At 35.6% G+C, this 14623-nt stretch overlaps 1 protein-coding gene and 1 long non-coding RNA gene across 2 annotated transcripts; both read right to left on the bottom strand.

Annotated features, from left to right (window-relative positions):
* Window positions 1–7692: 7692 nt before the first annotated feature.
* LOC146944176 (uncharacterized) lies at window positions 7693–11074 on the bottom strand. Its single transcript, XR_015025865.1, has 2 exons — window positions 9581–11074; window positions 7693–8631 (listed from the first exon to the last, which is right to left on the bottom strand). It is a non-coding gene; the product is annotated as an uncharacterized LOC146944176 (long non-coding RNA).
* A 1067-nt stretch (window positions 11075–12141) lies between these two features.
* On the bottom strand, window positions 12142–13425 carry LOC146944175 (pyridoxal 5'-phosphate synthase subunit PDX1.3). The gene has a single exon (XM_085742572.1). It carries the CDS (start codon window positions 13356–13358, stop codon window positions 12414–12416), a length of 945 nt encoding a protein of 314 aa, XP_085598698.1. The 5' UTR covers window positions 13359–13425; the 3' UTR covers window positions 12142–12413.
* Between the last annotated feature and the right edge of the window lie 1198 nt (window positions 13426–14623).

Raw genomic sequence — 14623 nt, 5'->3', positions numbered from 1 at the left:
TGTTATTCTTGTTGACATATTTATTAGCTTCTAAATTGTGTTACATGTTATAATACAAAGTTAATGAGTAGTGTAGCGAACCAAAGGTAGGTATTGAATTATAGAGTTTTAACTTATTAATTCTCTCTTTTTTTCTCTTGTGCTGACATAATCAAGGCACTAATGTTGGAGGGTACTATATATTATCCATGTTGTAAATTATAAATGAGTTTTTAAATGGAGTTATAGACTAAAATTTAGCCCAATGCACACGTAGTATTTATAGCATGAGTAAGTGACTTTTCTATGCACAATTTTCTTAGTAAGAGTAAATGATTTTATGTTTGACAGACTTCAGAGAAACTAACCAAATATGTGTTGTACTTAACCATTTTTTAACAAAGGTGTAACCACATTTTTATTATTACCAATTTGTCACTATCCAAATATTTCTCCAAGTGATATAAGTGAAAAGAATATGGCAGAAGCACACTTAAGAATTTTACTGATGGAAATGATAAACTATCCAACTATCCAACTATTTCAACGATAAATTGGATTGAAATGATATTGTTTACACATAAAAATGACATATACCCAACAAAATGAACAACATAACCACAATTCTTCAAAGGCATAACCATATTGTTTTCTGGCGTTCAAAATTGGGATTCCTTTACTCTTTTCGCATGCTCTTGTAAGATATTTCCTTGCATAACGTTTAGTTTACCCCCCCCCCCCCCCCCCCCCCTACTTGTACTATGAGGGTTATGGTTATTGTTATTAGTAAATTCACAATTTTCATAAACTAGCCAAATATATGGTATGTGTGACCACATTTTTTAAGGTGCGTGACCACTATTTTTTCAAAAATTAGAACTTGTTCGTCTTTAGGCGTGATAAACTCGCAGATAGTAAAAGAAGTTATTTATGGTTAGAAAGACTTTTAGTGCAGTGATCAAATTAGAATATGTGTTCGATTCGCCTAAAACAAGATTATTTATATCTAGGAAAGATAAACTAGCCAAATATATGGTATGTGTGACCACATTTTTAAAGCTGCGTGACCACTATTTTTTCAGAAATTAGAACTTGTCCGTCTTTAGGCGTGATAAACTCGCAGATTGTAAAAGAAGTTATTTATGGTTGGAAAGGCTTTCAGTGCAGTGATCAAATTAGAATATGTGTTCGATTCGCCTAAAACAAGATTATTTATATCTAGGAAAGATAAACTAGCCAAATATGGTCTGTTTGACCACATTTTTTAAGCTGGGTGACCACTATTTTTTCATAAATTAAAACTTGTCCGTCTTTAGGCGTGTAAACTCGCAGATTGTAAAAGAAGTTATTTATGGTTGGAAAGGCTTTTAGTGCAGTGATCAAATTAGATTATGTGTTCGATTCGTGATGACATTCTGTCATTACGTAATATTAGGGACTTATTGTGACATTCTGATAGAGTTCTTATGCAATTTCTACTGTTCTGGAGTGCAAAAAGCTTAAATGTTGAAGTCTGTTCGAAGGAAATCGCGCCACGCCAATTTCAAGCCGTGCTGCGATTTTTGAAGCAAAATTACATCCTCCCTGTTTGAGGGAAATCGCGGCACGCCTATATACATGGCGCGGCGCGATTTTGATGGGTCAGGCCCATGACTTCTATAAATACTGCACTCAATCTGAAGAACAAGGGTTACGATTTTGGAGAACGAAAGTGCGATTTTAACACCCAGAAGGCTGCAGCGGAGAGGATTTCATCATCTCTAACCCAGTTTATGTATGTTTTAATTCTTTCATTGATTATGCTATTTGTAAACTCAATTATGAGTAGCTAAATCTCTTAGAGATTAGGTCGGAGATGAACCTATGTAACCCTAATTGATCATATGTTGCTGTGAAACTCTATTACTTATTAATGATATTCTAGTTTTCATTCAATTCAATTGTTCTTACTGCTTTTTATATCCTGATCAAATATAAACATGATTTTGTGAGATCGAATGACTACTGACCATAGCTTTCGACTTAGACCTAATTGAATTGTTCTAATAAACATGGTTAGTCTAGGAATGGATAATCGTTTGTTAGTGATATTAGGTTAACGTGCTTAAACCTTTGATGATTATTAGACCACCTAAGGAATTAGGGGCTGTAGTTTAAAAAGAGGGTCCTAACTCAAGGGATTGATTAGGGCTAATTTGTTAACTATCGTGAAACTAGAGAATCATTAGTAATAATAGGTGCAGTAACCAATTAGGGGAAACATAGAGGATTCGAAGACCTGATCTCATCTCTCTCCTATTTTCTTAATCAAATCTTTACTTTTTTTTTTATTTGATTTCTTAAAATCAAACCAAATCTACTGCCTAGTGGCAAACCAAAAATAACTTTTATACATCCTAATTATATAACGCAATTGAATTATTGAAGTTAAAAACAGTCCTCGTGGGAACGATATTTTTACTACTTCGATAGTATTTGGTGCACTTGCCAAACGTCTATCAAGTTTTTGGCGCCGCTGCCGGGGACTGTTAAGTCATTTCAATTTGGCAATTACGTTATTATTTAGGATTTCTGTCTTTTATATTTTTGTATATATATTTATAAAAAAAAAAAATATTATGCTCTTTGTTTTCTTCTCATTGTACTGTGCTACTGAAAAGTTTATCCAAGTTTTGCAGCTATGATAGACAGGTTACTCCTCTATGACACAGAAGAGATTGCTAAGTTGCAGTATGAAAAATATATGCTATCTTTTAAGATCAAAATTTTGGACAACAAAATCTCGAGTTGTGGTCGTTATGAGGCGAATCAACCAGGTAGTGATGGTGAAGGGAAGAAAGAGATGATCAACATCGATTACAATACTCAACTTCAGAATATTTTAGATGATTTCTTGGTGTCAAATCAAGTTTTATTTGAAAAGTTTGATGTTCAGTGTGGTGATCTTGTTGAGAAAGCACATGAGTCTCAGAGGAAGCTGGTTCAGATGAAGAGTGAGTGTCACAAGGTTGAGGTGGAAGAAAAACCCAAAGTGAGGATTGTTGATATTTTCCCGAAGTCTGAACCAACGGAGGTTGAGGAAATAACTCGTGTGCAGATGGATGCACGTCCTTCTCTACGGTGGGAGAGCTTAAACTCTAAAGGTTTAACGGTGAGATTATGGGAGCATCTACTTCTTTGCTACAAATTCATGGAATTCCTACCAAACAAGAGGAAGAAGAAGGATGATGTGTTCTTTTTGACATATTTGCCACCCTAACAGTGGTTGAAACGTCAAGCTCAATGACGTAAAAGAAAGCGCTTGGTGGGAGGCAACCCACTATTTATTTTTCAGGTATGATTTTATTGCTTTCAAAAACAAAAACACAAAAATATTTTTCTTTTCTTTTTTAATACGAGGCAGGAAAGTTTTAAAAAAATTGTTCAAGTATACCTCCTGCAAAGAAAATCATGCAAGGTACTGATGTCTTGCATGATTCTTTCCTCAAAAGTTTTTCAAAAATTCAATGAACTCAGGCATTTTTCAAGAAAACAAAATTTTTGGCCTGAGGAAGCAAAGCATGCTCCCTGTTTGATCAAAATCGCGCCGCGCCTTGTTATATGGCGTGCCGCGATTTTGCCTACCAGTCTATAAAAACCCAGCTTTTCCACCATTTTTCCCATTCCTTCTTCCTACTTTTCTCTACCAAAACTTCCCTAAACTTCCCATTCACGAATTTTTCCCATCTTCATCTACTTTATCACTTCCTAAACATCATCAAACCACAATCCTATCATAAATTCATCAATCCAAACCATCATCATTCACATTCATTCACAACTTTCCCAAACTTCACAAAACTTCCTTTTCACCATCTTCCTAAACCACAAATGGCCTCCAACCAAAGAAACACCCACTCAAAGAAAACCACCAACCCAAAACCATCCACAAGCAAATCCAAACGCCCTCGTGCTGCATCCGAACCACCCGAAAACGCTATCCATTTCATCAAAGACCAAGCACAAGAGTTCCATCAATCTATGAAGAGTTTCGAAGTTATAGGGGAGAGGAAGTTTGATTTCACAAAGCTTGTGAAGTATCCTTTCTTTGAGTCTGAATTACGAAGGAGGGGGTGGACGAGATTGAATGAGATGATCGACGAGGCAAACAACAAAACGGTGATCGTCGAATTCTTTGCAAATGCAAGGGTGTCCGATACACCCTTTAAATCTTTTGTTCGAGGAAAGTACATTGATTTCAGCCCGGATGCTCTCAACGCATGGCTGAATGTTCAAGCACCGGAGGAGTGTTGGGTTGAAAAATTGAGGAGGGAGAGATTTGCCATTACGGAGGATACCTTTGATGAGATCATCACCACCATGTGTAGGCCTGGGTCGACTTGGAAAAGGTCCCGGATGCTTACCTATGCATAGATGCTGCCGATACCCAAGGCGTGGGTGTCCTATTTGGTCCAGACTCTTGAGAGTGCATCTTGCACTTCTGAAATTCCTCTCAAGAGGGTGCTTGCTGCCTACGCCATCATCAAGGAGCACCCTATAGATATTGGCCGCCTCTTGGCCAATAGTCTTCATGATCTAGCAACCGGAAACACCACACAATTGGGACATGGAAGCTTAATTAATTGGTTGTGTGAGCAAAAGTTGGTGCCGGCTTATGATAGTGATCTCAACACAAGCAATATGAAGCCGATCACCGACTCGGTCATGGATGGGTTTGTGAAGAAATATGAAGGCTATATGAAGGAGAGAGAGAGGGAGGCAGCAAGGCAACAACAAATGGAGCAAGGAGGGAGTAGTAGCCAAGGGGGTTATGCTCCTCTTCATCCAAAGCTTGAGGAATTCATGCATGTGCAAGCTAATTGGATGAATGAGACTTCGGACCAGCTGTGGGTGAACCATCCTAGGTTCTCAGCTGCGTTTGCTGCGGAGGCTCAATTGCATATGGGTCCGATTCGTGGGTCTTATGAGAGGTTTGGAGGCTCCCGTGAGCACATGGAGCAATATTTTACACATCAAGAAGAGTATGGGCTGCGCATGAGGAGGGAAATCACTGATGATTTCAACACCACCGAGCAAGATCAAGGGGATGGCATCTTCGAAGGATTGAGGACACCTGGGGCTGGACACTCGGATGATGATCAAGACATGGGCTGATCTACTGATGGATTAGCATTTTCTGCTTTGTATTTTATTTTTCAGTCATTTTTCTTTTAATGTATTTTCTTTGTATTTTCTTTTTAATGTCAAAGTCCATTGAACCTATTTCCCTATTGTAATTGCTCCTGCACTTGTTTATTATTAATGAATTTGTTTTGTTTCATGTGACCTATTCCAGTTTAGTAACAGTTGTTTGATGAAACGGTATTCCAAAAGTTCTAAAGGAGGGGTGACTTGATTCGAAGGCGAAGTGTACGGCGTTGCTAGGTAGTCACATACTCCCAGAAATCTCAGCCATAAGGTTCATTGCCAAATCTTGTTTTTCAATTTACTTATATTTAGATTAGTTTTCCATGCAACTACATTTCTAGAACTTGCATTGTTTCTCTATTATTGATTGGTCTTTGTCAATTACACACTGAGGCAAAAGTGCTTGGTCCTGTGAGCCTTTTTGAAGCCTACCCTGTTTTAATTTGTTGAATTTATCCTTTCTTAACCAATTGTGAGCCGGTAGGATTAGAACTTTTTGTTCGGTGACAAACTACATTACAAGCCTAGAGACTTTTAGGACTTGTCCCTTAATGAATTTCTGAGTTAAGGCATTGTAGAATGTTGCTAAAGATTAAGTTTGGGGTTGCTATTGGAATTTGCAACCAACTAAGTTTGGGGTGGGGGTACTAGAGAATAAGAGAAAAAAAAAATGAAAGAAATATGAGATTGTCATGCAAAATATACACATAAAAATGGTGTATCAAAAAAAAAAAGAAATTGAATGATGAAAAAGGGACAAAACATTGAAAATCCGAGTAACTTCAAACTCGATTGTCCCTAAATGTTAAAAATATTCTCTAGTACCTTTGCATTGATTGTATTTCCACAAGGTGAATGAATGAAGGATTGAATTTTGTGCTTTAACTTCCGTAGGAATGCCTAACTCAAATTTTGTGTAGCCTACTTATCCAAATATATCCCACCTTTCACCTAAGCCCCGTTATAACCCTAAAGACCTCAAAAGTGTGTAATGATATTGACTTTGATTGATGTTTAGAAACTTTTCAAGCGTATGGTAATATGTAGACCTGCATGTAGACTGGTAGAACCCTATTTCATATTGATGCGTGGAGTTGTGAATTGGTGGATGCGAACAAGTCAAACTAGCTCATCTTTAGCTAGAAGGAGAATGAACTTTTGGGTACTATCGTTTTGTCAGGTAACTGTTATTTTACTGTCGTTTGTCACTGTTGCAAGCAAATTCCTTGAGGACAAGGAATGGTTTAAGTTTGGGGTTGTGATGACATTCTGTCATTACGTAATATTAGGGACTTATTGTGACATTTTGATAGAGTTCTTATGCAATTTCTACTGTTCTGGAGTGCAAAAAGCTTAAATGTTGAAGTCTGTTCGAAGGAAATCGCGCCACGCCAATTTCAAGCCGTGCTGCGATTTTTGAAGCAAAATTACATCCTCCCTGTTTGAGGGAAATCGCGGCACGCCTATATACATGGCGCGGCGCGATTTTGATGGGTCAGGCCCATGACTTCTATAAATACTGCACTCAATCTGAAGAACAAGGGTTACGATTTTGGAGAACGAAAGTGCGATTTTAACACCCAGAAGGCTGCAGCGGAGAGGATTTCATCATCTCTAACCCAGTTTATGTATGTTTTAATTCTTTCATTGATTATGCTATTTGTAAACTCAATTATGAGTAGCTAAATCTCTTAGAGATTAGGTCGGAGATGAACCTATGTAACCCTAATTGATCATATGTTGCTGTGAAACTCTATTACTTATTAATGATATTCTAGTTTTCATTCAATTCAATTGTTCTTACTGCTTTTTATATCCTGATCAAATATAAACATGATTTTGTGAGATCGAATGACTACTGACCATAGCTTTCGACTTAGACCTAATTGAATTGTTCTAATAAACATGGTTAGTCTAGGAATGGATAATCGTTTGTTAGTGATATTAGGTTAACGTGCTTAAACCTTTGATGATTATTAGACCACCTAAGGAATTAGGGGCTGTAGTTTAAAAAGAGGGTCCTAACTCAAGGGATTGATTAGGGCTAATTTGTTAACTATCGTGAAACTAGAGAATCATTAGTAATAATAGGTGCAGTAACCAATTAGGGGAAACATAGAGGATTCGAAGACCTGATCTCATCTCTCTCCTATTTTCTTAATCAAATCTTTACTTTTTTTTTATTTGATTTCTTAAAATCAAACCAAATCTACTGCCTAGTGGCAAACCAAAAATAACTTTTATACATCCTAATTATATAACGCAATTGAATTATTGAAGTTAAAAACAGTCCTCGTGGGAACGATATTTTTACTACTTCGATAGTATTTGGTGCACTTGCCAAACGTCTATCAATTCGCCTAAAACAATAATATTTATACCTGGGAAAGATAAACTAGCCATATATGGTATGTGTGACCACATTTTTTAAGGTGCGTGACCACTATTTTTTCAGAAATTAGAACTTGTCCGTCTTTAAACTCGCAGATTGTAAAAGAAGTTATTTATTGTTGGAAAGACTTTCAGTGCAGTGATCAAATTAGATTATGTGTTCAATTAGCCTAAAACAAGATTACAAAGCTACTTCAACCTATACCTTGCATAAACCAATTACATAGAAACACCTAACAACATTTCAAATTAATTGTAACAATGCATATTATCTACAAGAAATCAAATCCTCATGCTCAGGAAAAACATAGGTGTTATTCCTTTGCGAATTTATCTGGCCTTGTAGACAGCTAGATCATCATTAATCACCGAAAAATTCCACCAATAGATAACTAGTTCCGTCTTCACTCAATTTTCAACATATGAAACTCAATTGTAGCTTCTAAAATGCGAAAACTAGAAAGACAAAATCCTCAATATATAGATTAGAAAATCATCACATGAGCACACCACATAATGCTTCAGCCATGCCCTTCACAATTCAATAGAGTTAGCATTGCAATACCAACATCCCAAATTAAACATCTTTTGTTGTTTCAACAAAACACATACAAATTTTATTGGTTGCTAACAAATGTCATTTTTCATAAGTTTTCGTGAGTCTTGTGGTGAAACTCTAGCTAGTCATCATCAAAGTGTGTAGCAGAACTAACCAGTATGTCAACTATAAAGAAAAGTTCATGATTATGCTTTTATAAAGACCAAGAACGTAACTATTTGACCAAGCACAAAATTAATGAAATAATAAAAAATAAATAAACATAAACCTCTTTCACTAACCATAACTATCTTGCATCCATGCTATTTCACACATGTCATCCTTCCATTCACTAGTACCATCTTCCATCCATGCTAGCTACCATGATATTCCAAGGATCAATCTCAAAAGGCCATGATCATAACAAGTCACTTGAAGCTTTGATGAGAAAATCATTTCCTCTTATAAACATCAAAAGAACAGCATACCATAAGGCGACCCAGCAACAAAATTTCAATTCAACTACAAAACTCTTCCTAATAAAAAGCAAAGAAACATAGCAACGTCAAATAAATTACATCTCTCACCGCACTAAAATTTAGACAACATTATAACATCAACAATTATACTACACTAAATTCCCAAAAATAAACAGCAGCACATCAATAAATTCAACAAACAATATACTATAATCCAAATCAATACACTAATACACTATAAGTTCAACACAAAACAAATGGACTAGCCCTTCCAACCAATTCCACCACTCAATGTCTCTATCCAATACATAAATATCAGAAATCAAGAAAGTTTCTATTGTTGTGTAATAAAATTGATATGTAATAGCAAGGCTTGTGGCTTGGTCTTGGGTTTCTTTCACACTAATACAACAAAAATATCCAATGAACAAACGGTCAGTTTTATCAAACATACCAGTATTTCAATGAGCAATTTTTAAAGTCAAACATTTATGCAACAAGCCAAAGCATCTTATTAAAGCCAAGTGATTTGCAGTAGAAGATGATAAATTTTAGATTACTAACATCACACATTTAATTGTTGGTGGAAATTTTCACAGAAACTCAGAGGCATGTACTTCCGGTAGAGGCATGCATGATAGCCATTGATTTCAATATAAAGTTGGATGGATGGATTTTAGTTCTCCTTTAATAAACTACAAGCACAAACTACATATAAGAAGGGTTAAAAAAAACCTAGATAATACACTTATATGAGTCATTTTTATGATTCATTTTTTCACCATGGATTTTTAATTACTTTAAACAATTATTTTGAAAAGCAATTTCAAAATGGGTAAACTAATTTCAAAGCAAATGTCAGGCTTTACTAGGTCTGGATACATGGTTTTACAACTAATTTCAAAACAAATTTAAATTTTGGAAACAAAAATTCAAAACAGAACCTTAAACCATAAATACAAAGCCTCATCACAAAATGAAATGAAAATTTTGATAAAAACATCACCTTCAACATATAGATTCAATTTCCGACAGGATTGTAACAAGGATTTCCAACGATTTGAGTGAGGGAGCAAGGTCGCGATTGAGACCTGACGCGACGGTGACTGTGTGTCGACAGTTGCTGTGACTTGACGGTGGCTGAAAGGGGACGGAGCAGTGGGAGGAGAAAGGAGACATGGCGGTGAGGGTGAGTGCAGATCGCGTGTTGGTTGAGAGAGAGAGAGAGAGAGAGAGAGAGAGAGAGAGAGAGAGAGAGAGAGATGAAATAGTGGGATTGAGACATAGAGAAAACATATCTGATATTGTTTATTTTTTTTTTTTTAATTTTCATCTTATTATATTTCTTTCCATGTCATTATCTATCTCTTTTTTTAATATTTATTTTGCCAAATCAGGAGTGGTATAAGGGTGTACCACTTAAGAGTGGTCGACGTAACATTTTCCTTCTGGAATACCAACTTTCCTGAAATTGCAAAGCAGTGTTACGTGGAATATCAATAGGGCAGAATTCCTTCAACTATAAATGGGCGTTAGAAGGGAAATCCAATTTCTCCCTGTATTTTACTTCAATTTCTTCTTATTTCTCAAGTAATTCAAGATGGTGATTGGAAAAATGGCCCTGTAGTGTTTGATGCGAACCCATAATGTAGAAACAATAAATGTATATGATACCCTATAGTCGTTTGGAGTTAATTGACACCAAAACACCCTATTAATGTGGTGGCCATCAACCATGCCTAATGACAAGTTGATCGCTATTGCTAATGTGTACACCACATGCCATTGCTGCCTTCTTACAACAAGTACATTCATCTTCAATTGCCCTTACCTTACCTAAGAGATTAGGCATGTTTCTCTATTTTTGCTCCAAACGTGAGGGGAAATAAAAGAGAATTAGTTTGGAGCAGAAAGAAATGTAAGGTACAGAAAACTATAAATGGCAGAAAGGCACGCTAAATGAAGCTGGCAAGTAACTTAAGCCCCAGTTGAAAAAAGTACCGAGTGGAGTGTGTTAAGGATTGGCTAGCATGTTGTCAAGAACAAACCAATCATAAAATAGGTGAGTTTAGAATTTTGATCACTTCATTTTTCAAAAGAAATGAAGAGTTTCGTTTATGAAATAATAAAACACAAAACGATAGATTAGGATTAACATTTTTTTTCCCGATAAATACGACAATCTTGGTGAAGTTATTACATTCTTTTTTGAAAATGAATTTCACCAATCTCATTTATGTTATCTCCGTGGAGCTCTCTATATTTTCAAAAAGGAGAAGATGTTGACCCGTGAATTTCCACCATAGAAACAATCGATTATGAGCATCTTATCTAGTCTAGAAATCAAAGACCACAAATAATATCCCACCGTCTGTGTAAAGCTAGTGGCATGATGACTGTATATATTGATTAAGCCTCAAGTGGAAAATACTACATGCCTTTATTGTATATCCATGGATTAGTATATCCATGCCTTTATTGTATCAATAAGAATATATGGCTAAAGCTTCAGGCTGTGTTCCATGTTCAATCCAGAAACATAAATTACAAATGACACAACAATATACATAGGCCTAATTCCTTCCACGTATTCTTCTTCTCCTTCACCCAATATAAAATTTGTCATTTTGTAATCTTATTTCACAAATTACAAACTTGAACTATATACAGTCAAAATAAACATCTGGTAATCAGGTTAAAACAAGAGAGTATACCATATTCACATGATTATACCATATGGATTTTGATTTGTCTTAATGCATACTAAGTAAAAAATGTGGTTTTTCTTCTTTAGCGAAACGAATGACAACAGAATGCAATAGGACAATTCTCAAAATATATCAATGCCATAAAAAATACTCCCTCCGTTTCAAAATGAGTGTCGCTTTAGGCTTTGGCACACAGATTAAGAAATAGAATGAAATAATCATTGGATATAACGCTTTTACTAAATTGCCCTTACTTCATTAGAAAAAGACAAAATTAAAGTTGCATTGAAAATTGTGTGAGAGAAAAGTTGGAGAGGGTAAAGTTGGAAAAAAAAATTAAAGTTGTATTGGAAATGTAAAGCGACACTCATTTTGACCAAATTTTTTTGGCTAAAGCGACACTCATTTTGAAACGGAGGGAGTAACAAATGATCGGCCTTATTTGGATAAGCTGGCTTAAAGCAGTAACGCAACAAAAGCTAAAACAAAGGAAAATTGTTTTCGTGTAAGCTATATTGGAGAACTTATGAAATATAGCAGTAACACAACAAAGGATAAAATAAAGGCAAATTGTTTTCAGGTAAGCTATAAGCTGATTTCATAAGCTATCTTGGAAAACTTGTGAAAATAACTTGAAAAAAAACTTATGAACAATGTCAAAAGCTGTCTATAAGTCCTCTCAAACAATCATACAAAACTTATGCTAGTAGGTAAACTCAAATAAACCAATCAAAATATGCTCCAAGTAAATTGGGAACCAAAAGTAAAAGAGCTTGAAACTTTGAAATAAAATGAATTGAGCCAAAGATCAACATCCAATATAACAATAGAATTCAATATTCCAACAAGAATGGTCTAGTTTATGATGAATTCAACATACTAGATTAAACACTATAAAGTATCAGAAACATTACAAGCCACAAAAGGCCAATTGCTTTGTATTTTTTTCAATTTTCCCCACCTAAGACAGTTCAAACATAAGAACCAAAAACATGATAACCTTATTAAAATGAAATATAACAAAACAACTAAAAAGCACTAGCATAAAATAAAACCCTTTCAGACAGAAATTTCCATGCCAAAAGAGAACCACCATCATCATCATTATCAATCATCATCATGATAACGAAATCATTCAGACCTATTAGCAAACCTCTCAACATTATGATCAGTCAAATTAAGCCCAACCATAGCTTCACCCAATCCACAACTAACCTCAGCCAAAATCTCAGGATCACTGTAATGAGTAACAGCTTGAACAATCGCCCTCGCTCTTTTCGCCGGATCCCCACTCTTAAACACACCAGAACCAACAAAAACACCATCACAGCCAAGCTGCATCATCAACGCCGCATCCGCCGGTGTCGCCACACCACCAGCAGCAAACTGCACAACAGGCAGCCTTCCAAGTTGCTTAGTCTGCATAACAAGATCATAAGGAGCACCAATTTTCTTAGCAAAAGTGAAAACCTCATCTTCATCCATGTTCCTCAAAACCCTAATATCACCCAAAACAGAACGCACATGACGAACTGCTTCAATGATATTTCCAGTACCAGCTTCACCTTTGGTACGAATCATGGCAGCACCTTCGCGAATACGGCGAAGAGCTTCACCGAGGTTACGACAGCCACAAACGAAAGGAATACGGAAATTGTGTTTGTTGATGTGGTTATCTTCATCAGCTAGGGTAAGAACTTCGCTCTCATCGACGTAATCGATTCCGAGAGATTCAAGGATCTGAGCTTCAACGAAATGACCGATACGAGCTTTGGCCATGACAGGGATGGTGACGGCGGCTTTGATTTCTTTGATGAGTTGAGGGTCGGACATACGAGCAACGCCGCCTTGAGCGCGGATGTCGGCGGGGACACGCTCCAACGCCATGACGGCGCAAGCGCCGGCTTCTTCAGCGATACGAGCTTGTTCGGCGTTGACGACGTCCATGATGACACCGCCGCGGAGCATTTGAGCGAGGCCGACTTTGACGGAGAATGGGGAGGATTTGGTGGTGGTGGAGGTTGTTTCGGTGAGTGCACCGTTGCCGTAGACGGTTACGACTCCAGATCCTTCCATGGTGAGGGGTAAAATGGGAATAATAAAATGTGGGAAGCGGAGGTAATGAGGAAATGGATTGTGCGGTGAAGAGAGTGATGAAGTGATGAGAGGGTTAAGTAGTGCTGAAATCACTCTATCAGTGCCTGCCTTCACTCCTTCGAATCATATCTAGCCACGCATTGCTTACCTATGTGTGGTGATAAAAATTAATATTTTTTTTTGTAAGGGAACAAAATTAAAAAAAAAAAAAAAAGGGTCAAGGGAAGAAAAATAAATTTAATTATAAAATAATAATTTATTCACCAAAAAAAAAAAATCTTAATACTACTTATAATCTTGTCAATTTAATAATACTAATATTAGAGTAAATTATCTATTGAAATCGATTAAAACAACCCAAACTATATAATATTAGTTGTTTATAAAAAAATTATGTCAACTCGTTCATTATTAGTTTAGGTTAATTGATAGAAAAATATGAATGTTTGATCCAAAAGAAACCAATGTAATATGATTAGGGAAGATAACGGAATTTGTCAAAATCGATATGTTTGGCTCGTGTGCACATTTCTTGACACCTCGATAGTTAACAATCATTTGTAGTGCACAAGAGTATATTATTAATCAAGAGAAGGAAATCAAGGGGTAGATATAAACTTAACGTCAAATACAAATAAATTAACGATAATGATAACTAGGAAGACTATGTCGTGGTGGTATGACACCTGGATTTTTAAACACACTATATTTCTTATGTCTCGTTTATAAGAAGAAAAAAAACAAATACTATTTAGATTTATTAAATAATTAATTATTATAGACCAGATACATTTGTTATTCAATAAACTTATGAAAAAAGGTTGCTTGAATTTTTTTTTTGATAAAACTCTCACCGTTTTCTTAAATACTACTATAAAATAGATATTCATTCTGACAAATAATCTCAAAAAATTGTATTAAGAAACAATTCAATGATCATGAAAAAGAAACCGTTTGGTCCATATAACCAATTGACTTTCAATGCTATGAAATGAAAAAAATATACGATTCAATGAATTTGTAAGTATTTGTTTATTATTTTCATTTATAATCTTTTTTTTTTTCGCTATCTATTTATAATCTTTAAACTCTTGATAAGAACGATTTTTTTTCCATGCAAACAAATTCTAGAAATATCCAATAAGATGATTTTTCTTATACTATAGTATTGCCTTTTTAAAAACTTTTCTTTTCTTTTTTTCTATTTTTTTAATGCATTTCATCGGTAATTAAATTACTAGGTA

Source organism: Medicago sativa, chromosome 2 (genome assembly GCF_051527215.1).
Source record: "Medicago sativa cultivar Bolivia chromosome 2, Bolivia_mono, whole genome shotgun sequence".
In the NCBI taxonomy this organism is placed as follows: domain Eukaryota; kingdom Viridiplantae; phylum Streptophyta; class Magnoliopsida; order Fabales; family Fabaceae; genus Medicago; species Medicago sativa.
Note: the sequence above shows the minus strand (reverse complement) of the source record. Positions and strands in the feature narration are given on the sequence as shown.

Bases quoted from the DNA above. Each gene is read 5' to 3' on its own strand.
- LOC146944175 (XM_085742572.1), bottom strand. From the start codon at position 13,358: ATGGAAGGATCTGGAGTCGTAACCGTCTACGGCAACGGTGCACTCACC.